At 46.8% G+C, this 26,602-nt stretch overlaps 2 protein-coding genes across 9 annotated transcripts in view; one reads left to right on the forward strand and one right to left on the reverse strand.

The window, feature by feature from the left end:
• Window positions 1-13,380, reverse strand: part of ETV1 (ETS variant transcription factor 1) — a 103,541-nt gene extending 90,161 nt beyond the window's left edge. The window contains exons 1-5 of one of the 4 annotated variants that reach the window (XM_070059381.2): window positions 13,198-13,380; window positions 12,552-12,696; window positions 11,680-11,767; window positions 10,271-10,318; window positions 1,231-1,284 (exon numbers count right to left, since the gene is read on the reverse strand). In XM_070059381.2, coding sequence (XP_069915482.1) covers window positions 1,231-1,284; window positions 10,271-10,318; window positions 11,680-11,767; window positions 12,552-12,596 — 235 coding nt within the window. In that variant the 5' untranslated portion in view covers window positions 12,597-12,696; window positions 13,198-13,380. Of the gene's footprint in view, window positions 1-1,230; window positions 1,285-9,715; window positions 10,065-10,270; window positions 10,319-11,679; window positions 11,768-12,381; window positions 12,508-12,551; window positions 12,697-12,869; window positions 13,053-13,197 lie in introns of those variants that run through there. The other 3 variants (XM_089315154.1, XM_089315155.1, XM_070059380.2) reach the window with 3 other exon arrangements.
• Window positions 13,381-15,186: 1,806 nt separating this feature from the next.
• LOC138845894 (uncharacterized) lies at window positions 15,187-26,205 on the forward strand. Of its 5 annotated transcripts, none has more exons than XR_011383201.2 (4): window positions 15,187-15,487; window positions 18,894-19,269; window positions 19,395-19,502; window positions 25,902-26,205. XR_011383201.2 is itself a non-coding variant. In XM_089315156.1 (3 exons), the coding sequence occupies exons 1-3, from the start codon at window positions 15,393-15,395 to the stop codon at window positions 22,033-22,035; spliced, it is 312 nt and encodes a 103-aa protein (XP_089171282.1). In that variant the 5' UTR covers window positions 15,187-15,392; the 3' UTR covers window positions 22,036-22,873. The 5 variants fall into 5 exon arrangements, 1 of the variants encoding a protein (XP_089171282.1); XR_016222419.1 differs by lacking the exon at window positions 25,902-26,205 and adding an exon at window positions 21,927-22,481; XR_016222422.1 differs by lacking the exon at window positions 18,894-19,269.
• Window positions 26,206-26,602: the final 397 nt, after the last annotated feature.

Genomic DNA, 26,602 nt, shown 5'->3' on the forward strand with positions numbered 1-26,602 from the left:
ATTCTGCTACCTGACCCACAGTACCCAGGTGTGAAAATACAGGTTTGAGAAGTTGTAAGGTATTAAGTACCTCTTGGCTTCTGCTGAAATTATCCCCTTGGATGTTACCAATCCTCTGACAAAACAAAGCAACTTAGAGCTTTGAAGGGCATGAAAAGAACAAAAATGCATGAGGTCAGTTTCATAATTAAGACAGATTTACAACTGCCCTTCCCCCTCATCTGCAGGCCGACTTTCCGTGATGTCATTTACCCACAGTCCAAATGGAAAGTTCCAGAAATAAGCCACGTATAAGGTTTCAGTAACTTTTATTGCAGTAGACTGTTGTTCTACTTTTTTATTACTTATTGATGTCCGTCTCTTTCTGTGCCTGATTTATTCACTGAGAAATTACCATAGATCTGCATCCATGTGAAAAAAAAAAACCACAGTAGGTACAGTACAGGGCGCAGTATCATCCATGGAACATTCTGGAACATGACTCCCACACAGAGAAGGGGAACTCCTGGTACACCTGTATCATGACCATCTGCCCTTGTGTCAGTAGCTGCATCAGCTGGGAACATGGAAAAGTGTAAAGACGAGCAGCGGACCCCAGGGGCAGCCATGTTTGTACAGGCAAAACGCGTGGTCCTCAGCTAAGGGGAGGTAAGTGCGCTCCACAGCCAGGCCTGGAGCAAGAACAGGAAGGCCTCGGAAGGAGCCAGCGGCTGCTCCCTTTGCGCTTCTAGAACCAGAAAGCAGACAATTTCAGGCTAAAGACTAAATCCACGCAAGTGATCTTCATGAACACCAAAGAATCCAGTAAGCCCATGTATGTGCGGTCCAGTTAGGCAGCAAACACTGCAGGAGGCTACACAGTAACCCATCTCATGGGGATCTGAACTCTCAGTGTTTCCCCACAGCTCCCAGATTGAGAACTCACTGGCAGCAGGTGCACCCTCATGGACCACTTTCCTCTCCAAGGCTATGTACCCAACACGGAAAACAGAGCCATCTTTTAGAAGCATCCATTTTCCTTGAAGCTGCTGCTGCTGTCTCAACCTGACCACAAAAAAAAAAAAAAAAAAAAAGGAAAAAAAAAGAAAAAATTCACCTAGTGACTGCAAGCTACAGCAGCGCTGGTACAGTGCAACTACAGACACTCGAAGTGGAAACCAAAGAGGAGAAGGAAAGAAGGAAACAAGACAGACACAGAACAATACAAGCGATGAGTCATACTGTACTCACAACTTTCAGCCTGATAATCGGGCACGAACTGCTCATCATTGTCAGGGACCTGAGCTGAAGAAGAAGAAAGATATATATATTAAAAAACAAATTCAGAGAGAAGCCGCCAAGGCATTAAAGAATGTCATGTAGGTATCAGTCAAGGAAGACCTCGGCAGGCCGAGATCAAATGTCGGATTATTGGCTTCTACTTAAACAGTATTGACAGCATCATTTAGGAGGGGAAACAGATGAGAAAATCCATCTATGTCAGAAATATGACGGCAGCAGATGTGGTCCCTCTGAACTTCACCTGGCGGGTGGAAATAAAAGAGACCCACAACAAAGGAAGCTACAGGATTTCTATTTCCTGCGGGTTTCTTTTTTTTTTTTTTTTTTTTTTTTTTAAGAATGGAGCAAAAGGTATTTCAGTTCAACCCACGGGCAGTTGTCTATGCAGCCCATCTAAAGGAAGCACACGGCAGCTATCGCTTCCCTCTGCATTTTCAGGAGCATTTGCTTTGGAGGTGTTTCTACCTTTTGTGCATTCAGCTGCCATAAATAAAAAACGTTTGCCCTGAGTTTGACCGAAGTATGTGAGAAAGTTTTAAAAATGAAGATTCACCGTAGGTTTGGAGCCCTTATAATAAAGCAATGCATTGCGATGATGATAGTTGCAATAAGAAAAATAATAACCATAAAACAAATGCCATCTTTTCATGCACAGTATTTTCCTGGCAATTATTCAGCATGAACAGAAAGAATATCACCATTTCATGAGTCCTAATGTCAAACGACTTCCCTATTTTTAGTAAAGGAAAAACACCGACTAGGAAGGACTTAATGCATTCGGCAGCAATCAAAACACAAGTGCAGTTTTCTTTAACTTCTAAAACCTTTTCATCACCGTTGGGGTGGACATCAAAATAACCTGTTCCAAGCTGACATAATGTTACTAAAACGACTTTTCACCAACACAAACTGCACACACAGACACAAACTGCACAAGATAGAAGTTAGGTTACATTTAATCTGGTAAAAATAGAATGAATTATCATCCTAATTGACTTCAGCTCTGATCTGATCAGCTATTATTATTTTGCGAGTATTACAGAATACGGAAACTTTTTTATGCAGGCAAATCGTATGAAAACAGATGTCTACTAGTTTTTTAAAAAACAAGCGTATTCTGTCAAGGGAACATTTATTAACATAAACAATCAGTCTCTGTTGAAAATGTTTCAGTCTGGCAATGAGTGGATTAAGAAAAACATCCATAAAATTTCTATAACAAGAAATTCTATATAGAAAGGAAATACAACAGCCATAAGTTTAAAGTTGCCATGAGTATCAGTTTAGCCAATCCCACTTTCTAATACTGATAATCTTGCCTATTTATTAAAACACATGTAGTTGGGCGCTCAGCTGTTTTCTAACTTTCTCCTGCCCTGAAGTCGTTAATCCTTATTCAAAATGCACTCCAGCCCATTACCAAATAAACCCAAACAAAGGAAGAGCCTGTCCCAGGTGTGACTGACGCTTACTTCATCGGTCTCCACGGGAAGGCGAGCTTTCTGCCTTCCTGTTCCACGAAGACCTGACAACAGTTCCTACTGACAGGCTACCTGGGTAACTGCGGGTAAGTCCTGTAACCTGAACGCCGGCTCACTAATCAGCCTAACAGAGAAGCAATCTCAACACAGCATCAGGCATTCCAGAAACGTAACTTCTTTCCTTCTTGCTAGTCTTCTCACACCCACCCTTTTCTTCCAAGTCTCACACACACACACACACACAAAAGTTTCAATCATTACAATGACCAGTGTAGTATCTTTACTGCCAGTGAATTCTATTAGAGATGGAGGGGAAAAAAAAAAAAAAAAGAACAGCTAAGACTTGGACATCAGCAACTCTTAGCTACTCACACAATGCATTTTGATACTGCGCTAAGTTACATTTTCCTCAAAGATTTATACAATGAGAGTGGAGAGGTTCAATTTTTAAAGCAAGTCTATGTGCCAAAAAACTACACATTTTTAAATGTGTAGTTAATAAATAACAGCAAGTAAATGGAATCAAATTCTGTATATTTGTTCCCATCACATCCATAAGTTTTAGTCTTTCCTCTAAACTAACAGCTAAATAGATACTGCGATTGAGATGCAAAATTATCAACCAAGGCAATTACTGTGCTTTTTAAGAGCCAACATTTACAAGAATCTAATAAAAATGTAATATCCCTTTACAGGAATAGTTAAAAATAGCCAGTGAGTAACAAAAGTATGTTTGTAACTGAATATGCTGGTATGAACGTCCTAAAGGCTGGGATTTTTTTTTTCCTTAGGATCGTTAAGACAAAGTTGCAACTCCATAACAGATTTCACTACAAAAGCAACAAACACAGAGGGCCCTGGTGACTGTGTGGTGCTTGCTGGGCTCTGTGTGTGGGAGGAAAAAAAGGGCAAAACCTCAGGAGCAGAGCGATGGCAAAGTCATCCGTCACACAGAGAAAATCGCTGCATACTAACAATTCATACAAGAGTAAGAATAAGAACTGCTATTTCTGTTCTAACTCCTTAACATACCGAATAAACAGTTCACACTTGTGCCTGAACATATTACAGAATTTTAACAGAAAACATATGAGTCACATTTCACAGAAGCTAATCTTCAGAAACTGAACAGACCAAATGCGGCAGCAAGCTACTTAAATAGACAAAGGCTTAAGCCTACCTCTAATTTCAAGTTAGAGTAAAAGGAAAACAGTTAACTCAAAACACTCGTTGGATCTGGGCAAGGAAAATATGACAAAGTATTGCCACACTCCTATTCGCGCATTTCCTTTTTCTCTTCGACTCACGAGAATTCGTGGAGCTGCTTGCAAACTGGTGGCTGGTCATACCAACTCCAAAGTGAGTGGAAAATTAAACCGTGGAAGCTTTTCTCTCCACTGCCATCTACTCCAAACTTGTAATGATCACCTTGGGAGAATGAAAAGGTTCCCCATACTATGTAATTAAAAAGAAAGAGCACAGAGAAGAGAGGACACACAAAAAGCAAAACACAGAGCAAAGAGCCCTACAAGGCTTTACTGAAGACAGAACGCATGGCGTGGGCTTTACTGGACAGGGTTGGGGTGGCTCTCCCAGCCCAGGGCGTCCTAACAGGCCGGCTGCCATCATGTCTCCCATTAGAAGGGGTGAGAAGGGGCACAGTGCACTGCCTGCCATGTGCTTTACCTAGATGATTATCCAAAGTTGTTTTCTGATCGTGTGTCTTCACCACACAGCAGTACATCTTACGGCAAAGACATTCCTAAAAATAGCAACCGTGACCCAAATGTCACACAATCCCCAAGTCTCATTTTTAATTTCAATATCCTTTCTTAAACTCATGGTGCCTTCGGGGTGGGCAATTTTAAATATAGCTTACCTCTCTTTACTGGATCCCTGCTTCTCCTTTTCAAATAACATAATAAGCGTTACTTGAGAAGAGGTTAAAAGTCTTAAAATGTTTCAGGATTGACTGCAGGCAAGACAAACTCCCCCTTACAAACCAGGGGCCTAATGCTTTTCCTTTTACAGCTAGGGGGGAAAGCGGGGAAACTACAAATAAAACCAAAGTCGAGTATAAAAGGGTTAATATTTAATTAAAACCAGTTCTATCCACTGTAACAATGACCCGGAGCCAAACAAGGCGGAAGACGTGTGAGTCACTCTTTCTGCTGTGAATGAGACAGCTGATCTCCTCCGCGATTCCTCAAGACAAGCAGGCAGGGCTGGAGTTCTGCCTCCATTCACAAAAACACAGTCCAGCATGCATGAGCCATGTGGCCCAACCGCAAACTTTTCATGTCACACCCTTGCAGGGAGCTAAAGCAAGTAAACTTGAACTTGCAATATAAACACACCAATTTTATTGCGCCGTCTCAAATAGAGCTAGATCCGCTGAGGAACATATTTAAATACCTGACATACATAAATACACACACATACATTTAACCCATCATCCTAACTTGTTATGGAAACTTGAATAGACAAAACTACAGAAGAAAGCAAAGCGGGGGAAAAAGGAAAGATGGAAAAAGAAAAAAAAATTAAAGAAATGCCTTATTTTTCTCGCCTATTATTCAAATCTTTTACAGCATGAGACTGTAAGAGATTCCGACTGATCTTCACTTCATAGTAATTCACTTTGAAGCAAAGGGTCAAAAACGAATTTCTCTGAAGAAATTTAAGTTTTGTCTTAAATAAAAGTAAAACAACAAGGGGAAAAAAATCCACCTTTGGTATTCTGTTTAATCCTAAAATGAAGCTTGGAGCCATGGAACAAAATAACCATGGTCCACTAAGCCTGGTTTTATACCACATCCGCCTTTAACATTAAAATGATCATGCCAGCGTCAAAGCATTAATTAATGCAGAAGCATAAACACATTTACACAGACATGAAAAGGGGACATCTCCGCAGGAGAGAAACACCTCTAATACTTAATAAATACATTCTTCGCCAATGCTCTACCAAAAAAGAAAATAGTTCAGTTCAAGTTCTGTTTGGAGTTTCAAATCAGCTTCCACTCCTCCTGAAGGAACCTGCAGGGACTGGAAAACTTCAGGCAAGGAAGCTCAGAGCTGGAGAGCTGCTGTTTCTACCAAGTGCTTTCCCTGACACTACCCAAGCCTCCCTCTACTATTATTTTTCTAATGACAAGACTGCGCACAAGTCCAAGGGAATAAAGTGATCCTAAGAAATGTGTGGATTACACATTTCCTGGGAAAGAACCAGAAAAACTCTGCTACGTTTCATTAAGGCTTATCAGGATCCCCTGGAAAAACCACACCACATCTAATTTTCCTATTTTTAGAAATACTTCTCTACTTTGTAAATAGACCCTAGAGGGGTAAAAAAAAATTTTATGTATCTCTAATGAGTACTCAGAAATAAAATCCCTGTAGTTTACCAGCTATCTTTAAATTAAATGAAAATTCTTTCTTCCATATGTTATGGTATTTCCCGGTACAACAAAAAGGAGGGATATTAACTCCCCCCACCCCACCCCACCCCGGCCATATACATACACAGCACATGACTGTTGTTCAATTCCAACAAATTGGGTGAACGTCTATAATCCAATGCTTAACTTTCAGTTCCCATTCTATGAAAACGAAACAAAATACTGTAGTTTTAAAGCCTTCATTTCTTATCGCTACCCCACAGGGGACAAAAATCAGGAGCACATATCCAATTTTACGTCCCATTCTAAAAAGAAAGAGTAGACTTTGCGAACAATAAAAACGAGTGCATTGTGGCCAGTGTGTACCGTGGACGACAACAGCACACATTATTTAAGAAAATCATAAAAAATGATCTGAACGCACACTTAGCAGCAGCCACTGCAGGGAAGTGAAGAGAAAGTCCTGACACCTCCGCTTCTAGGGCGACCTACGCACTTGACTTGACGGTGACACAAAAACAAGAGAAGAAACTGAAATAAGCACCTGATTTGCATGTGGGATAGTAACTTTGGTGTAGGAACTTTGTTCCTGGGGCCAAGGGAAGCAGACTAAAACCCGACTAGACTGCGCCACCACCAAAAACCACCGTGCGAATCACCACGGGCCGTGGTCCTTGAGAAAGCCCATGAAGGGAACTCAAGACATCCAGACTGCCAACACCACAATGGTCAGGAGAAGCTAGGTATTCCCACTCAGTAGCTACTGAGACCTCTGACTTCTCTTTAAGTTGTGTCAGTAGGTGCCGATACACTACTCAGCAAGAAGCTATGTCCTCCACGTGTTCTATTTTTGGCCCCCACACCCAGATGTTCCCTTCTCAGACCCCAGCCACTGATGCCCACATAAAACAGGTTGTGAAGACCAAGATGATATTGATGGGGTTGCTATCGGAACTCATTATTTCATGGAATCAAATAATTGCATTGCCTGTCTGTCGGGGCAATCTAATTCAATAAGACAAAGAATCAATAAGGAACTGTGCAGTAAAATTACAATATAAAGGAGCCATGGCAAAATTTTAAGTAGGCATATTCTCTGATTTCTTTTTTTTTAACCACTGCTGTGGCCACTGAAAAACATCGGTGTTTCAATTTTCTTCAGAACAGGTTGGTTATTTTAAGTCATGGTGTATTTGTTAAAAGCCTTTCAACTGTGCTGTTTGTGCTTGGAAAGTGATATTAATGTAAAGTTGTACTCTTCGCAACCATATTACAGACTCCTGCATGGAGACAAATATTGGGAAGAATGCAAAGTACATTTATAGAGACTCGATTGAGTTGAAAATATTGGTTCCTTCCCCACGCTCAGTCCTGGCTTATCTATCCCAACAACCCCTTAGAGATAAAACACATTTCACAATCCATAATAATTTACTCATGGCTAATCCACATGTTGCACACTGAGCCTAATTTGCAAAAATTCTTACAAGGAAAAAACAAGCTAAACATGCTAAGATATATCATCTCCAAGTATTTAAGATGTTGATCATTTCTTAAAAACATGATTATCTTATGACTAACTTAAATAAGATGTTTAGAGCTGGTTAGCGTCCCAGTGGTGTTCTGACTCATGAGAGACACTGGGTTAAGTGCAAAGATCTTTCTCAAAAGGGACAAGATTCCTTAAAATTCCAGTCCTTTCTTGGCTGGGGAACATCATGGAAAGAAATATGTAAACAGGGCAAAGTCTGCCAGTCGGGCAATGTTTTAATTACAAATCTAACTACAAATAAACTAGGTTAACGTGGGGATCTCTTTTTATCTAGTATTATTCAAGACATGGGGTGAGTCAAATTGAAACATTAATGCAAAATGATATAATTATATTTAATTGCAAAAAACAAAAATAAATGCTGAGCCCATTAACAAACAGTAAAAAAATAAAATAAAATTTCTTTTCTCCCTAGGAGAAATTTTCAAATTCACATTAAAAACTTTGTGCTTACATGAAGATTGGTTAAATTTGTGAAAACTATTCTAAAAATGTTTAAATTACTCTAAAATGCAATCCTATCCATGTTTTGTAAATAGCTGCCCACCTGGGTATTCCATAGAACAGTCACAATTAATTCCTGGATTTAATTAAACTTATTAATGCTTTTTAAAGTAAAATTCCATGCTTCTCTGAATTTATTGGTCATTTTCTAAGTTTGTTGCATGGAAAACTCAATCCTCAGATATGGCTTATAGGTAGGTTAATAATCATGGGTAAGAAAATTTCATGCAGAGTTTTATAAAATAAACTCAGATAAATTATTCAAATCACTTATCTGCTCTGTAACACACAAAACAAGTCAAAGTAAAAAAAAATACTGAAACTGATTATAAAATGCTAAGAGTCTGTCACAGATTCCACATTTTAAAATTCCAAGAACAGAGTTGCTATGCACATTCAAAATCTGCCAGCAAGTTACTGCCTTGGAATCAATGAGATTTAAACATCCTAAGAAGCCGCAAACCTTCCAGAACAATTAAAATATGTATTTGAAATTATTTTGGATAAGCAAATAAATTCCTCCAGGCATGAACCTTCCTCACAACCTTCAGCTTCGCAAAACTGAAAGATAGAAGTTAATACAACAACCTCTGGGCAAATTTTCCTGAAAAAGTTGGGTTTGAGTATATGGCTTACATTGCAGTAATGAGTGATTTACTTCAGTAAGTTTCATGTACAGAGAGCCGCCAAATGACCTTTAAATAGAACTAAAACTGTCATTAATACTTACCTTTCATTAATATACAAACACAATCACCCTTTCAAAGGACTATTAAGAAAGCTACTTAACTTGCAAGATTCACAAAGATTGCAAAAGCTCTTTGAAGAACTAGAATATCAGCAAAACAAAGAAACTTATTTTCATGCTAAGAGCAACTTGCTCAACTGTGCACAAGACCACCTGATAAAACACATCAGCCCACCCCAAAGTAGCTCCAGCAACCCTTAGTTTCATTTCCCCCTCTCTCTCCTTTTTCACCATCCTAATGATCTCTTCCAAAAATGTGCATATTTCCCATATAATGTGAACACACAAGTAACACACTTATACTCAATGCTTAGGTATTTATAATTTCCTTCTTGCCTTTCCTACAAGACACATAAAATTAATATTTCACATTATGCCAAATTCCAAAGAAAAATTTCAAATTCTGAATGCCGACAGAATTCCCTCAGCATTAGCTATTTCTTAAGTTGTATGAAGCTTTACTAAAGCCATGCCTCATTGTTCCTATAAATAAAGTTGCACACAATCAAAGATACAATGGATTGCACCGCAACATTTTATCAACAAATAATCCAACATAAAAGCAACCCCTGTTGAAAGTCTCTGCTATATAAAAAAAAAAAAAGTACCAAAGTGACAATGTAACAAAGGTCAATTTCAACAAACATCACATGCATAGTAATACACAGAAAACATTGCTTAAATCCTCAAATCCCTCCCGGAAGATTTACCTTTAAACCCACAGATTTCCTAAGTATTGGGTACACACCTAGCGTTCTGTGCTGGGAACACGGTGGAAAAAAGACACTGGCACTTAAATCTTGAAGCATCCCGTCCTGATGAACCCAGAGAAACTAATTTCTGCCATCAGAAAAGACCTCCACCAGATCGCCAAATAATGACATGCGCTGCTCCAAAGGCAACAGCCAGCTAGGCAGCCGGTTCTGGCTCTGGGAGGTCTCTCGAGGTACAATAATATAAACCTGATCAATTGCAATTAAAATCCGAACAGAGGCTCAGAACTTGAAGTCTTGGTGCATTAGTTCTTGCCAAAAGCAGATGTGATTGTGAGCTGGAAGCAATTTCTCCTGGTAATTTGTGATGACACTGGGTAGTGCAGCCCCAGAGTCCCCAAAGACAAACTCGTCAGAAGCTGTAATATATGCATGACACACGAGGTGGCTCTTGTAGAGCTCAATTAATTGGGCTCAACATTAAGACAGCAAGTTCAGGACTTTTTTTTTTTTTTCCTCTTCCAGAGTTGCTTCTCCCCCCAACCAGCTCCCCCGCCCCCTCGTTTTAAAGCAATTTTTTTTTGCCTTACCTTCTGCAAGCCATGTTTCCTGTAATTGACTGAGATCTTGAAAGAGTTCTAAAAAAAAAAAAAGCCAAAGATATAAACATCAGATTTGCTAATCTTTGGGCTTCATTTTATGGAACTGTCTGTCCTGAAGCTGAAAGGAAATATCAATTTAATTTGGGGAGAAGGAATTGACAGAAAAAGAAAATAGAATTCACAGCCTAAGCGTCTTAATAATAATCTTGCCTACTTTTGATGGCTGCTAACACTTTAAGAAAGTGTTTTAGTCAACCAAACAGTACAATCTTTTTTCTTTTCTAACAAATAGCTTACTTAAAAGCGCAAAGACGGCAAACACCACACACATATGAGGATCCAAAAAGGTGAGTTGAAGGTGTGTCTATTCACAGTACTCTTTCTAAAATACAGTCAACTCCTGGTGAAATCAGTAGTAAGGGAAACATGGGCTAGGCTGAGGTGCGTTTGATTTGTATTTTCTGAATGTCAACTACAAGATGTAGCAGCAGCTGCATGTTTTCCGACTGAATGCCTCAGAACTCAGAGGGGCCCCTAGAAATCTAAGTTTTAGAGAAGAATTTCTGCTTTCACAGGTTTACGAGTCAAAGACAGACCAACCGTTCCCTGGCCCTATTCTAGGACCCAGTCCAAAACGGTGTGTTCAGCCACGGTGGGAAGGGGAGGAAGGAGGTGGCAATAAATAGGAAGATGTAAGGAAGTTTCAGAATTCCGTGCACCTCATTTAAATTGCAAACTAAACTTTGATAATGAAATCCAAGTATTTTTGAGTTTCCTATGAATACTCTCATATGGCTGAAAGAATGTATACTATACTAATCTCCTACCAACAGCTCCTAAAAGAGAGTGTGCGAGCTAATTTGTCAAATAGCATTACAATCATTAATTAGGGCTCACATGTGATTCAGGGAACAATTTAAGGCCTAGAAGCAAGACCTAAAGACTTCACAATGCCACCCTTGAACTCAGCCTTGACAAGTTTGCTAACAGTCCGTGGATTGAGCTAGCAGAGGAGAGGAGGTTCACAGCATCATCTGTATCACCTAACTTGTCCTAAACTCAAAGCTGCCTGGCTGGGTGCTACCATGCTGTGTATGTTAAAACTGTTAGTATGTAGGACGAGTCCTATGTCTTAGGAACAGGGCATTTAAACAGAGAGGAGGGATGAGAAGAAGGATGCCACTGTTTAAGTTTTTATTTCCTTCTTTGATTAGTTTGACAGGACATAAAATCTTCCCCAAAGCAAACTCGTCCATTATGTCACCCGCTCCAAGGGAAAAAGTCTCGGTGAAGTTCAGTCATTTCAAAGTTTTATCCTTCTAGGCGAAGACTGGTTCTTCGTGCAGGTGCATGTGACAGGTTAAAAAAAAGGGGGGGGGATACAGCGCAAACCTCACCTTCTGAGTCATGAGCCAGATCTCTGTGAATGAATTTTCTCTTCCTGACATTCGTTGGTTTCTCGTGACAAGTTCTCCCACGCTGACTCTACAAAGGGAAAGACGAAATCCTTTAAGAGTAGGTAAACCTCAGCTGTCACACACTCCCAGGACGCAAGCACGCACGCGTGCACCACCCGGGTCTAGCGGGGGCCTCTCCCTGAACAAACAGTGAAGCCCTTGGTGGCAGAGAGCCGGCGGGGGAGCTCGTGTTGAGAACCGGATCCTCAGGCTCAGCTCATCAGTGGCATATTCACATGTCAACATCAAAACAACCGTTAAGCGGCAACACTTTAAACTCCTTGCTCTTGGCTGGGTCAACGCTAGTTTGCAATGCAATGCATTGTGCAGCCCCCACCCTGCGCCCCCCAAGAGCCGAGAGAGAGGCTTGAGAGAGAGAGAGAGAGAGAGAGAGGGAAAACAAGTAGGAGAGGAGATGTGAACCCCAAGTAGCAGCCTTGGGCTCAACTTCATTCTTTTCAAGTGGCAAACCCAGCCAGAAACTTTGCTAGCTGCAGCAGCAGCTGCGGCCCCCGCCTCTCCAGTCGTCCACTCATCTGGGAGCGCTTTCATTAGAAAAGAAAAGGAGGAGAAGGCGGTGGGGGTGGGGGGAGGAGAAGTGGGGCTGGGAGGGGGGAGGGGGCCCCAGAAACAGAGATGTGCCTGGGCCGCGTCCCGGAGAGGCGAGCTCATGTCCCAGCCGGCGCCGTGCAGCGGCCAAGGAGCGGCCCAAGTGGCTGCGCCCTGGCCCCGCGCTCCGCGCCCGCGCCCGCGCTCCCCGCCCCCGCGAGTCGCGTGTATAAAGCGGCGGCCCAGGGACCCGCTCCACTCACGCCGGGGACCACGTAAGGCACTTGCTGGTCGTGGAACGCGTCCATGCTGCGGCCGCTCGCTCGCCACTCCCCAGCGCGCGCGGTGTTCTTATATTTCCAGCATGGAGCCGGGGCAGCTTTCCTGGGGATCTGGACTTGTATCAGCCTGGAAGGGGAGGGGAACAAGATGGCTTTTAGGCTTTCAAAAAAAAAAAAAAAAAAAGCATGAATGAAGCTCCTGAATTTGCATGGCTAATGATCCTCCGCCGGTTCCCCATTCACAAAACAGATCCCTCCCTCCCTGCACCGCCCCCTTCCACCTGGATCCCCGCGCAGGACCTGGCAATTTGCGTGCTTTCGATCCTAGCCCAAAACAAAACAAAACAACCCAAGCGGAGGGACCCAAGCGTTTCGGTCCACACTCGTGGCGTGTTTCCTGCGCGGTCGGGGTACCCCTCCCCGGGGACCGGGGGATGGGGAGTGGGGGGTCAGCTCCGATTTGCAAAAAAAAAAAAAAAAAAAAAAAGTGGCAATGGCGACCCTCGCGAGTCACCGGGCACCTAACGGGACTGGGGCGGCGCAGGCGGCTCTGCGCCGTGAGGGCTCGGCGCGCACCGCATAGCCGCGCAGGTACCGGGCGCACGGAAAGTTGCGGGAGCGGACCCACCTGGAGGCCGCGCCCGGCGAGCAGCCGCGCACGAGCCCTCTCCGGGCACGGGGATGGCGGGCCAGGCGCGCCCAACTGCTGCCCGGCGCACGCCGGAGGCGCCTGTGACGGAGCGCGCCTCGGGGGCTTCTCCGCCACTTCTCCTCCAGGGGCCTCCCATCCAGGCGGAGCGAGCGCCGCCGCCCATTGGCTCCGCGGGCGCCTTCCCCGCGGTCGGATGTCGGGCTGTCAATCAGGCGGCTCGCCGGCCCCCCGGTCCCCGCAGGCGCTAGGGAGCTCCGCTCTCTGCAGCCCGGACGCGGCGGCTCGGGGCTGCGGGCACGCGGCGCGGCTCAGGCGTGGACGCCCAGGCGCTGTCCGCCCCGCCACGCGCGCCCGCCTCGCTCGCCGGCTGCCAACCCAAGGTCCCCGGCAGCTCCCGCCGCCCCGCACCGTGGCTGACTGCAGCGAGAGCCGTCCGTGGGACTGGAGAGGGAACGCGTGAGCGCGGATCAGGCAGAGGACCGGCTGCGCGGGCAGCGACAGCCCGGAGCGTGAACGTCAAGGCCGTCCGCGCGTGGGCAGAGGGCGAGGAGCGTCCTCCCGGTGCCCCCTTAGGCACAGGCAGGGGAGAGCCCACCCGTCCCCGGGTGGACAGTCAGGGGGGCGCCCACCCCGTACCCGCGTAGGCACAGACAGGGGCGCGTCCATCCGTCCCCGCGTGGGCACAGGCAGGGGAGCGCCCACCCGTCCACCCCCATAGGCATTCATGGGTGCGTCCACCCATCCCCGCGTGGGAAGTCAAGGCCGCATCTACCCTTCCCCGCGTGGGCAGTCGGGGTGCGCCCACATGCCCCCAAGGGTCGCATCCACCCCGTCCCTGCGTGGGCGGTTAGGGGCGGTCCACCCGTCCCCACGTGGGAAGTCAAGGCCTTGTCCACCCGTCCCCGCATGAGCAATCAGGGGCGCGTCCACACGTCGCCCTGTGGGCACAGGAAGGGGCGCGCCCACCAGTCCCCTCGTGGGCACGGACAGGGGCGCGTCCACCCGTCCCCGCGTGGGAAGTCAAGGCCGCGTCCACTCTTCCCCGCGTGGGCAGTCGGGATGCGCCCACATGTCCCCCTATGGGCAGTCAGGGGCGCGTCCACCTGTCCCCGCGTGGGCAATCAGGGGCGCATACACCCGTCCCCGCGTGGGAAGACAGGGGCGCGCCCACCCTTCACCGCGTGGACAGTCAGGGGCGCGTCTACCCGTCCCCACGTGGGCAGTCGGGGTGCGACCACCCCGTCCCCCCGTGGACACGGGGGAGAGGCACTTCCCGTGCACGCATCACGGCTGCCACTTGGCCACGAGGGCCGGGTCCCGCGCGTCCAGGGGCCCACGCGATCCAGCCATGGGGTGGAAGGCGGGCGAGGGCCCACGTGACGTCAGGGCAGGGAGCGAGGCCGCCTCTCTCCTAGCCCCTGGTCCCAAAGCCCCAGCATGGGGGCGGCAAAGGGCCGCTTAGAAAGCCGCGGTCCCGGGGGTGGAAGTCCACGTGCGGTGCCCAGGCCGCCACCGGGCGCCGGGTGCGCGCTCTGAAATGGGGAGTGGGTGCACGGGCGGGGTGGACGGGAGGGGGTGGAGACGTCAGTCACGCAGGAGCGCACCCGCCCGCAGTTTGAGCGGGAACTGCCGGAGAAGCTGGGCTTGGGGCTGCCGTGGGGAGCCTCGTGGTGCGGTCTGCGGAGTGGGGGGCGCGCGCACACGCTGCACCCACTTGCCGAGACCCCGGCGGCCGGAGCCCAGCAAGGACCCAATTCCTCCTCCCCCGCCCCTCGAGGGGGCGGGGCTTCTTGCGCGGCGCCCGCGAGCGTCTCCCCGCGGCCAATCCCGAACCGTGGCTTCGAAGCCCATTGTTGTTGACTGCTGACCCCGCAGCGCTCCGGCACGGGATTGGCCACTTCGGGGAAGGAGGCGGAGCCCTCCCTCCGCCCCGCCCCGCCGCAGCCGCCGCTCAGCTCCATTCACAAAAATCCCGGCCCTTCGGCGTCACGTGGCCGGGGGCGTGGCAAGGCCGCGGGAAGTGACACCACCGAGGCCCAAGTTTCCCAAACCACAGAACTTTTGTTTGTGTGTGTGTGTGTGTGTGTGTGTGTGTGCGCGCGCTGAGCAGCCTCCTCTTTGTCCCGGCCCCGCCACAAACCTTCGATGAGGAAGGGAAAAAGACGCTCCGGATGTGGAAGTTACAAAGAGAGCGGAGAAAAATCAAGTCGGAAATTCACCTCGGAGGGGGCGATTCCGCGCGACCACAGAAGCCGAGCGCGCCCAGGTGGGGGCGAGCGTGGGGTCGCGGCCTGAGACCCTCAGGTCCGCCTTCCGACACCGGGGGCCTTGCAGGGGGCTCCTCGGGGGGTCCCAGCCCGGCGCCTTCCGCGCTCTGCGGAGGAACTCACATCTGTTCCCGCTCGGGTCCTCACGGCCTTTGGCAGGGGCTTTCTCCTGCTCAGTTTTTGTTTTTTTTTTTTTTTTTTTTTTTATTTTTTTTTTATTTTTTTTTTTTATTTTTTTTTTTTTATTTTTTGACAGGCAGAGTGGACAGTGAGAGAGAGAGACAGAGAGAAAGGTCTTCCTTTTTGCCGTTGGTTCACCCTCCAATGGCTGCCGCGGCCAGCGCGCTGCGGCCGGCGCACCGCGCTGATCCGATGGCAGGAGCCAGGAGCCAGGTGCTTTTCCTGGTCTCCCATGGGGTGCAGGGCCCAAGCACCTGGGCCATCCTCCACTGCACTCCCGGGCCACAGCAGAGGGCTGGCCTGGAAGAGGGGCAACCGGGACAGAATCCGGCGCCCCGACCGGGACTAGAACCCGGTGTGCCGGCGCCGCTAGGCGGAGGATTAGCCTAGTGAGCCGCGGCGCCGGCTGTTTTTGTTTTTTTAAGCAGAAAATGCAACATCTTGAGACGGAAGCAACCACACACACACACACACACACACACACAGGGTGCACGTTCCGTCCCGCCCCTCCGCTCCCTGTCTTCCCCGCGGTCTGGCATGGTCCCGGGCAGAGGCTCCGGGCTGGGATCCTGGCAGCTTTAGTGGAGGTGTCCCTAGGCATCCCCTGCCCCGCAGAGCGCCTGGTAAAGCCCGGCCTCGTGGCTTCCAGGCCCCTCCTGAGTGTAAAATGTGGCCTTGGCAGCTTTTTTGGGCGTAGAACAGAGGCCGTGACCATCCCTGACTCCTGCTTGGGTTTTTGATAAATGAGAGTATTAACGAGAACCCCACCACCACCACTGTCTTCCACAAAGTTCATTTTTTTTTAAGATTTATTTTTATTTATTTACAATAAAATAATTTATTAATTGTTTTTCATTTATTTGAGAGGCTTTTTAAATATATATATATATATATATTTGAGGGGGAGAGTTACAGAGAGACAGAGCTTCCATCCACTGGTTCATTCCCCAAAAGGCTCAGGAGGCCAGGGCTGGGCCACACCAAAGCCAGGAGCTGCACCCGGGTCTCCCACGTGGATGCAGGGGCCAAGATACTTGGGCCATCTTCTGCTGCTCTTCCAGGCCATTAGCAGGGAGCTGGATGGGAAGAGGAGCAGCTGGGATCCGAACCGGTGTCCGTATGAGATGCCAGCTCTGCAAGCCATGGCCTAACCCATTACACCACAGTGCCAGCCACAAGTCTGTGTTTGAGTTTGGAAATTTGTGAGGTGTGCATCTAAAGTCACTTGAATCTTTATAGTTCCTGGCTGTTTAGTAAAATAGTCCTGGTGGGTGTTCTGCCCTTATCACCGTGTTGTATAGAAAATACGTATTCAATGAAATGACTTTCTCAAAGCAGATTAAAAAGGGATTTTATAACTAATGTGGTACTACTTGTTTCCCATGCTTCATGTGATTCATATCAAGTGAAGTTTCTTCAAAATTTGGTTGATGATTAAGGGAAGCAGTCATTTAATAATTTATTAAAATACTTTGTCAAATCGTAAAGGCTTGGTTGGGGCACAGTGGCAACAAATAGCTTAGAGAAACAGCCCCTTCACTAGCAAAATGGGCCAAGGAAGTGAATAAGTGAGAATAATTCCAATGGAAAACATAGTACTGCTGAGCACCTGTAAACTCCCAGTGGTAGAGCAAACGCAAATGGTTTATAAATGCAGGATTAAAAATAATTCTTAACTGCCCTAGAAGTTTTAACCCACCCCATGGAGAAAAAGTTTCTAATATCCAGAGACTTGGAGGTTAGAATTTGAGGGCTTGTGTATTGGTGGTTGCTATGTGACTTTGAAATGAGTTTACTGCGCCAACTAGATTCCAAAATGTACAATCTCTATAAGACCCTGAAATTGAAGCTAATATTCCTGATTCAAAATTGGGCCATTCTGATTCAGGAAATCGATCCTGAAAAAACTGAAGCAATGATTTATAAGGATACTTACTGAAGAAGTTGTAGAGGGGCTGGCGCCATGGCTCAATAGGCTAATCCTCCGCACACTGGGTTCTAGTCCCGGTTGGGGTGCCGGATTCTGTCCCGGTTGCCCCTCTTCCAGGCCAGCTCTCTGCTGTGGCCAGGGAGTGCAGTGGAGGATGGCCCAAGTGCTTGGGCCCTGCACCCGCATGGGAGACCAGGAGAAGCACCTGGCTCCTTGCTTCAGATCAGCGCGATGCGCCGGCCGCAGCGCACCGGCCGCGGCGGCCATTGGAGAGTGAACCAACAGAAAAGGAAGACCTTTCTCTCTGTCTCTCGCTGTCCACTCTGCCTGTCCCCCCCCCCCAAAAAAAAAGAGAGAGAGAGAGAAGAAGAAGTTATAGAGGGAAAAACTTATTTTAGTTTATTTTTTTTACAAGAAGACAGAGATCCTTCATTCACCGGTTTGTTTCCCAAATGCCCACAACATCCAGGGCTGGGCACGGTCAAAGCCAGGTGCTTGGAACTCAATCTGGGTCTCCTACAAGGCTGGCTGGGACCCAGGCACATGAGCTGCCTCCCATGTGTGCATCCGCAGCAGAACAGGATTTCAGTCAGGCTTTCCCGGGTGGCGTCTACTGCCCACCACAAGGGAAAAAACTTAGAAGCAACTTCTGTACCCACCATTAGGAGGACGGTGTGAAGAATGCACAAGCATGATCCTTTCATACTTTGGAATTCAATTATGATTATGCAGCTGTTCAAAAATATTCTTTCCCTGGTTCTCAGAGTTTAGATGCCGGACCCCTTTGTCAGAATTATATTCTTGGCTGGTGCCGCGGCTCACTAGGCTAATCCTCCGCCTGCGGCCCCGGCACCCCAGGTTCTAGTCCTGGTCGGGGCACCGGATTCTGTCCCAGTTGCTCCTCTTCCTGTCCAGCTCTCTGCTGTGGCCCGGGAAGGCAGTGGAGGATGGCCCAAGTGCTTGGACCCTGCACCCGCATGAGAGACCAGGAGGAAGCACCTGGCTCCTGGCTTGGGATCGGCGCAGCTCTGGCCAGAGCGGTCATTTGGGGGGTGAACCAACGGAAGGAAGATCTTTCTTTGTCTCTCTCTCACTGTCTAACTCTGCCTGTCAAAAAATAAATAAATAAATAAAAGAATTATATTCCTGAGTGGCTCCATTAAGTTTCTGACTAAGGTGGCCAGAGGAGCCTGCAGGAGGCATGTCGCGTGGACGTTCTCTGGTGGGAGCTTTTGCTGTACTTGGTCTCTCAACATTTCTTTTTCTTTTTCTTTTTCTTTTTGTTTTTGTTTTAGAAAAACTGGTTTGGATTCCACCAGAAGTCCAAGGGGACACCTGCAGCATGTGCTGGTGTAGACTTGTTTGCCTGCACCCCCGTGGTGTTGAGCCTGGAGTGCCCAGATCACCATCAATCAACTTGTAAATCCAGGCTTCCAGTGTGGCTTGAAAAATCAGAGGCTGTGGGAGCGCTGGGCCTGAAATCTCACAGAGCAGCCGTCCACTGGTGCTCCTCATTCCCCACTCCCCATCATCCTGCTGATGCTGGGCCCTGCACCCTGTGATGATCTGCAGCACCAGCCTCTGTGTGTGGGGAAGCTCCCTTCTGAAGTGGAGAGAGCTGGAGATGGCATACATGGTGTCACACATCCTGCTGGCAGAGAGGAAAACATAGTATGTGTTTTATGTGTATACAGTAGGCACATTCTCAACGTTTCTTAACTGTTCGCCCCAAGGGGCTTTTCTAGACTTTGAAAACTCTCTGATCACCTTCATCCCCTTATATTTCAATATTACAGTTACACTGTGCATGTGTTCGTGTCCTGTCATCCTTTGGAGGGCCACAAAGCATTGGGATACCTAAGATCCAATCTTCCAAGAACCAGTTTTCAACATGTGGGGCCAAGGTATGATATATATCATATATATAGTTTATATATATATATCACATATATAGTTTATATATATAGCTTATATATATAGTTTATATACATTGTTTTTCTTTTATCAATACTGTACTTACCTATAAATATAAAAGTTTATGATCAAAAGAATGGCGTGGAAGGTATAGCTTTTTTCCCCCCACCAAGATTTACTTCTTTATTTGGAAGGCAGAGTTACAGAAACAAAGAAGACAGAGTGGGGGAGAGAGAGAGAGAGAATTTTCCATCATCTGGTTTACTCCTCAAACGGCTATAACAGCCAGGGCTGGGCCAGGCTGAAGTCAGGAGCCTGGAGTTCCATCCCACATAGATGGTAGGGGCCCTCTTCTGCTGATTTCCCAGGCACATTAATGGGGAGCTGGATTAGAAGTGGAGCAGCTGCGACCAGAACCAGTTCTCATATGGGATGCTGGCGTTGCAGGCAGTGGCTTCACCCGCCACACCACAGAGCCAGCCCCAACCAAAGTGTGGCTTTCATACCATTCCCAGCGGTCTCTTGTGTTTACTAGAAAAGACAGCACGTTACATGCTAGTAATGATTATCAAAAACCAGACATTTGCCTGTTAACCTCAGACTACAGTCTTAGCTACACAGGTGACATCTGCAATGCTCATCCCTAGCTGCTTTCTTCATTATCCTGCAAAGAGGAAACAAAGTGTGTATCTCCACTCGGATCTAGCACAGTTGGCACTTCTGCTTCCAGGATCCTAATTTAAGCTGTGATCCCAACAGACAAGGACGTCCGGGTACGACATTAGATAGTTCCATTCACAGCATTCAGGACGCATAGGTGCATGGTGGGTGGATGAAACCAGAAAATGTGTCAAGTGGACATGCACTGGTGTCCTTTCTGTAATTTACATCTGTCTTTTTTTTTTTTTTTTTTTTTTTTTTACTTATTTGACAGAGTTAGACAGTGAGAAACAGAGACAGAAAGGTCTTCCTTCCATTGGTTAATCCCCCAAATGGCCACTACGGCCGGAGCTACACTGATCCGAAGCCAGGAGCCAGGTACTTCCTCCCGGTCTCCCACGCAGGTGCAGGGCCCAATCAATTGGGCCATCCTCCAATGCCCTCCGGGGCCACAGCTGGACTAGAAGAAGAGCAGCGGCCGGCGCCGCGGCTCACTAGGCTAATCCTCCGCCTAGCGGCGCCGGCACACCGGGTTCTAGTCCCGGTCGGGGCGCCGGATTCTGTCCCGGTTGCCCCTCTTCCAGGCCAGCCCTCTGCTGTGGCCAGGGAGTGCAGTGGAGGATGGCCCAGGTGCTTGGGCCCTGCACCCCATGGGAGACCAGGAAAAGCACCTGGCTCCTGGCTCCTGCCATCGGATCAGCGCGGTGCGCCGGCCGCGGCGGCCATTGGAGGGTGAACCAACGGCAAAGGAAGACCTTTCTCTCTGTCTCTCTCTCTCACTGTCCACTCTGCCTGTCAAAAAAAAAAAAAATTAAAAAAAAAAAAAAAAAAAAAAAAAAAAAAAAAAAAAGAAGAAGAGCAGCTAGGACTAGAATCGGGCACCCATATTGGATGCCGACGCTGCAGACGGAGGATTAGCCAAGTGAGCCACGGCACCCGCCCCCTACATCTGTCTTTGATCATAAGGTACATTTGCCTCTGGTAGATCTGATTGGACGTGGGAAATCAGAGACAATTGTGTTTTTCCTCTGGTACTGAAATTGTTTGCTACAAAATCCATATTCCATACTTGTATTTTTTAAACCACTAAAGATAAGGAGAAGTCAGTAGTTTAAATAAGAGTGAGCTTTGTGTCAGGCGCCGCGGCTCAGTAGGCTAATCCTCCACCTTGTGGTGCTGGCACACCGGGTTCTAGTCCCGGTCGGGGCATTGGATTTTGTCCCAGTTGCCCCTCTTCCAGGCCAGCTCTCTGCTGTGGCCAGGGAGTGCAGTGGAGGATGGCCCAAGTGCTTGGGCCCTGCACCCACATGGGAGACCAGGAGAAGCACCTGGCTCCTGCCTTCGGATCAGCGTGGTGCACCGGCCGCATCGGCCATTGGAGGGTGAACCAACGGGAAAAAGGAAGACCTTTCTCTCTGTCTCTCTCTCTCACTATCCACTCTGCCTGTCAAAAAAAAAAAAAAAAAAAAAAAGTGAGCTTTGCAAAGACATCAGACATTTTTATGTATCAAACAGCCATGTGTATGGTGTGCTTTTCAGTTTGGAGTAACTAAGAAATGTTAGCAGGTGACTCCTCTGCCTACTTTCCCAAGAGGACTGTTTGCTTTTCTTTCAGAATTGAAAGATGTGGTTGGCAACACCAAAATAAACAGTAAACATCCACAGAGCTCCCCAATCTTGGCTTCTTGTAATTGTTTTCTGATTTGCAGTGAGAGATGCAGGTGGGGTCACTATGTTTCCTTTCTGTGTAAAAGGCAGGTGAATGATGAAGACAGAAAGGATCCCAACGTCTTATTGAAGCAGCATTTCAGGGTGGCGGTGGCAGCAGCTGCAGCGTCCCACATGCCTCACATGCCTGTGTGAGTCCTGGCTTCTCCCCTTCTGATCCAGCCACCTGCTAATGCGCCTGTGAAAGCAGCAGAGGATGGCCCAAGAGCTTGGGCCTCTGCCACTCATGTGGGAGACCTGGATGGAGTTCCAGGCTCCTGATTTCAGCCTGGCCCGGCCCCAGCTGTTGTGGCTTTTTGGGGGAGTGAACCAGCAGCTGGAAGATCTCTCTGTCTACTCCCGCCCCACCCATTTCCGTCACTCTGCCTTTCAAATAAAATTATCTTTAAAAATCTGTAAAAAGAGACAGAGAGAAGGAGCATGTTTTCTCCCAAATTACGGTTGGATTTAGGGCCATTTGAAGCACTATCAGACATCAGCAGGAGGCTGCTTCCCAGTGCACCTCCTCTGTGAGGTCTTCCTGGAATGAGTTTTCCCTTGGCCCCGCAGTGCTGGCCTTTACCTCGGTGCTCTGTGTAAAAGCTTTTCCTGGTCTCTTAGGACCCCGTGTGCTGCGTGACTGAAAGGTGAATGTTGAACATCTCGTCAGAGTGCTTCTGAACTGCCTTTCTGCACAAAACAAATATCAGGGGGCTGGAGCCATGGCTCACTTGGTTAATCCTCTGCCTGTGGTGCCGGCATCCTATATGGGCGCCAGGTTCTAGTCCCGGCTGCTCCTCTTCCAGTCCAGCTCTCTGCTGTGGCCCAGGAAGGCAGTGGAGGATGCCCCAGATGCTTGGGCCCCTGCACCCGCGTGGGAGACCAGGAGAAGCACCTCACCCCTGGCTTCTGATCGGTGCAGCATGCCAGCCATCACGGCCATTTGGGGGTGAACCAACGGAAGGAAGATTTTTCTCTCTGTCTCTCTCTCTCACTGTCTAACTCTGCCTGTCAAAAAAAAAAAACAAAAAAAACAAAAAAAAACCAAATATCAGAAATGAACTAAGCGGCCGGCGCCACGGCTCACTAGGCTAACCCTCCGCCTTGCGGCACCAGCACACCAGGTTCTAGTCCCGGTCGGGGCGCCAGATTCTGTCCCGGTTGCTCCTCTTCCAGGCCAGCTCTCTGCTGTGGCCAGGGAGTGCAGTGGAGGATGGCCCAAGTGCTTGGGCCCTGCACCCCATGGGAGACCAGGATAAGTACCTGGCTCCTGCCATCGGATCAGCGCGGTGCGCCGGCCACAGCACACCGGCCATGGAGGCCATTGGAGGGTGAACCAATGGTAAAGGAAGACCTTTCTCTCTGTCTCTCTCTCTCACTATCCACTCTGCCTGTCAAAAAATAAAAAAAAAAAAAAGAAAAGAAAGAAAAAGAAAAGGAAAGAAATGAACTAAGCAATGTTGCATGCATTGGCAGCTCTGAAAACAAACCAGCCCAAAGTCACTGGATGACGAGAAGGCCCTGCCCCTCTAAGTAGATTTTAGGGCAAAGTTTGTGTTTGTACTTAAAGTAGTTCTCAAAACAACTACAAAAAAAAAAAAAAAAAAAAAAAAGAGAGAGAGAGAGAGATAATTATGTGAGATGATGCATATGTTAATGAGTTTGTGCTAATCTTCCCACCATGTGGTTGTAGAGCAAACATCATATTGTATACCTTACATGATTTTTGTCAATCATATCTCCATAAAGCTGGAAAAGAAAAAGTTTGCCCTGAAAACTACGAAAGAAAATTAAAAGCTGCACTGAGCTAAATAGATTTCTCTAACGAGTAGATTTATTTACTTTCCTGGCAGAGAAACACGTTGTGATGTCTAAGAAAGTGAACATTTATGTGACCAACAGCGAAGTATTTTTATGTAACTCAGAATCACAGCTTGTACTAATGTAACCTTTCTCTTTCACTCACTTTTTAAAAATCTATTAAATGAAGAGTTTGTATGAGATGGCCTCACCTCAAGAGTCCTTATAAAAGCAGTCCCCGTTTTTCTTACTTTTAATAGCTGACTGTGTTGAGAGCAGTTACAGAAAAAGGAGTTGGCATCAGACAGTCAGGGATTTGAATGCTGGCGGTAAACACAGGCCAAAAGACTGTATCTCAGTCTCAGTTTTTCCATCTGTGTAATGGATATAAAACCTGTCTTCCAAAATTGCTGTGCGGAAGAAGTGAACTAATATATTTAAACGTTGTAGAATTGATACTCCATAGAAATCACCATTCTTTTTCATTATGGTTTTCCTGTAAGGTGTAACAGTAGACCTCTCCTGTCTGAGTCAGCCCTCATCAACCTGTTGCCCTTGAGACTGAGCCATAAGACCCTGGGTCATTGTTGGATTGCTCCTGATTCCAGGATACAGCCTGACTCCTTGCCAATGGTCCCAAGCGTAGAAGGGTGGTTGTCTCTTGTTCAGACGGGAGATGGACATATCAGAGTTCCTCACTGGTTTTTTGACCAGCTGACTTGATGCCTGTCCCAGCATGCCAATTATCTTGCTGGTAAGATCTCCTTACTGAGTTCAAAAAGTCTAGCACAACAGGAGAATTAGTTCCACGAAAGCGAAACATAATAGTGGTCCAAAAGTGAGAAGTTTCTGAAAAGAGGCCAAAGGAACAGCCTCATGTCCATTGCTTCCTTAGCCCCTAGAAAGTCTCCCCTGAATAAGGGTCACCGATGATATTCAAGTCAGCTTCTTGGTATTTGAAGAACAATGTGTCTTTGAACTTTGTAATAGTGATTTCACTTCTTTGTGATCTTCCTGAATTCCCTTTTATATTTAAAATGTTCCTTTTGTCCTGAATTTCTTCTCAAGTTTAAAAATAGCCTTTTGACTACAGGCATTTCATGTGAGCACATCAAAGAAACCTACAAATCTTCTTTGTATCTGTATGACACGCTCTAAATAAAACTCAGGTTTTTGTTCTTCGTTCACTCAGATTGGAAATGGAAATTACTCCCCATTTCTAGATAATATCAACACTCCTTGGTTGAAGAAGTATATTTGGAAGCAACATTGTCCACCCCAGAAGATAAGTTCTTGAAGGATGAGAGTCTTAGTTTTGTGAGGCAATGTTTGTATTTGACCCTCGTGACACCATTGGAGTCATTAGAGGAAGGCCACATTATCAGAAAGGCATCCAGGATCCATTGCATCAGGTGTGTGTATGGAGGAGGCCTAAAAACATTTTTGCACTTGGAGTTGAAACAGAAGCATTCGTTTCTATACCTACACGTGTTGTCATGTCCACTCCACTGGAGTCTTCTGAGAATTCTCAGAAGAGTTAGAGCTATCAGTTAAGAGAGAGGGAAAGTACTTGACCTTTACTACTAATAGCTGTTGTCATTGAGTTATTCCTGATGTAATGCAAAATATGACTACTTGAGTTCTAGACAATTCAGTCTGAAAACACAAAGAGGACTCAGTAGTTCATCTAGTTTGTTGTCCATGCCTCACAACTACTCTCCGTACTTTCCAACACATAGAGCCAACTCTAACTCGTCCATTCTTTCTTAAGCCTTCCATATCTGTTCAATGATCCAGAACAATCCAAGTTATTGTTTCTCAGACTGTTTGTAAAGAAAGATTTGTGTTAGTTACCTATCATTGAGTTAGTTATCTCTCTAACACCAACGTCAAAATCAAGCAGTTTAAATTAACGCATGTCTCGCAGTTTCTGTGACTCAAGAATCTAGGAGCAACTTTGGGGTTTGTGGCTCAGGGTATCTCCTAGGTCACGTGTGGCTAGCATTGCCTGCAATGGGACACCTGCTTCCAAGCTCACTTGGGGTGTGTGTTGACTGAGGCCGTGTCCCGCAGCGGTTCCCCATGTGGGTCTCTCCATGAGGCTGCAGACAGACTGGGCTTCTCAGTGTGCAAGATGGAGCTCCTTCCCACCTTCTCTGTGAGTGAACCAGCGTTACTTCCACCTAAAGCTGTTGATCACACAGATCAATCTGTCTTCACAGGGATGACACGAAGGTGTGGAGACACGGAGGCTGCAACCACCAATGACCAACGTAGAAGCTCACTACAAGACCTTTTTCTGTTCCGCAAAGTCCAGTCCCCTCCAGGCTGTACAAGTTATCTGGTGTTCTTTGCTATGAAAACTGCTCCCACAGTTAGAATGAACAAGACAGGGAAGAGAGGCATTTCCTGATTTTCTTATTCACAGTTATATCCCCCAACAGCTAGCAGAGTGGTTGCCATAAAGTAAACACCCGATGACTGTTTATGGAAGGATCTAATAAATAAGTGCACCCTGTTTTAAAATGTGTATGTTTTTGCTGAAGCAAAGGAAATCATCTCTTCAAGTTCCAATATCATCTAGTGACAACATCTTGGGGTGAGACTACGTCTCATTAAAACGAAACTAAACCCATTGTGCTGAAGTTCAAAATGTTATTCCCTCATATCAATCCTCCATTCATCCAACGTCTAAACTGCGCAGGTCTTCTTTCATATTAAGAAACACACAGAGAATTTGACACACACATCCTCCATCACCAAGTCAAGAGCATGTGTGCTTGTTTGCCTGAGTTTACTACATATAGACAGAAGAGCTGCCAAGCATCTAATCTGAGGGGGGCTTCCATGACCCCATCTAGATATCCTGTGCTACATAAAAGACAGCAGTCCCAGGATGGAGTGGGGGACAATAAGGTTCCAC

This window comes from Oryctolagus cuniculus, chromosome 16 (genome assembly GCF_051225735.1).
Source record: "Oryctolagus cuniculus isolate XC-2025 breed Fujian yellow rabbit chromosome 16, ASM5122573v1, whole genome shotgun sequence".
Lineage (NCBI taxonomy): Eukaryota > Metazoa > Chordata > Mammalia > Lagomorpha > Leporidae > Oryctolagus > Oryctolagus cuniculus.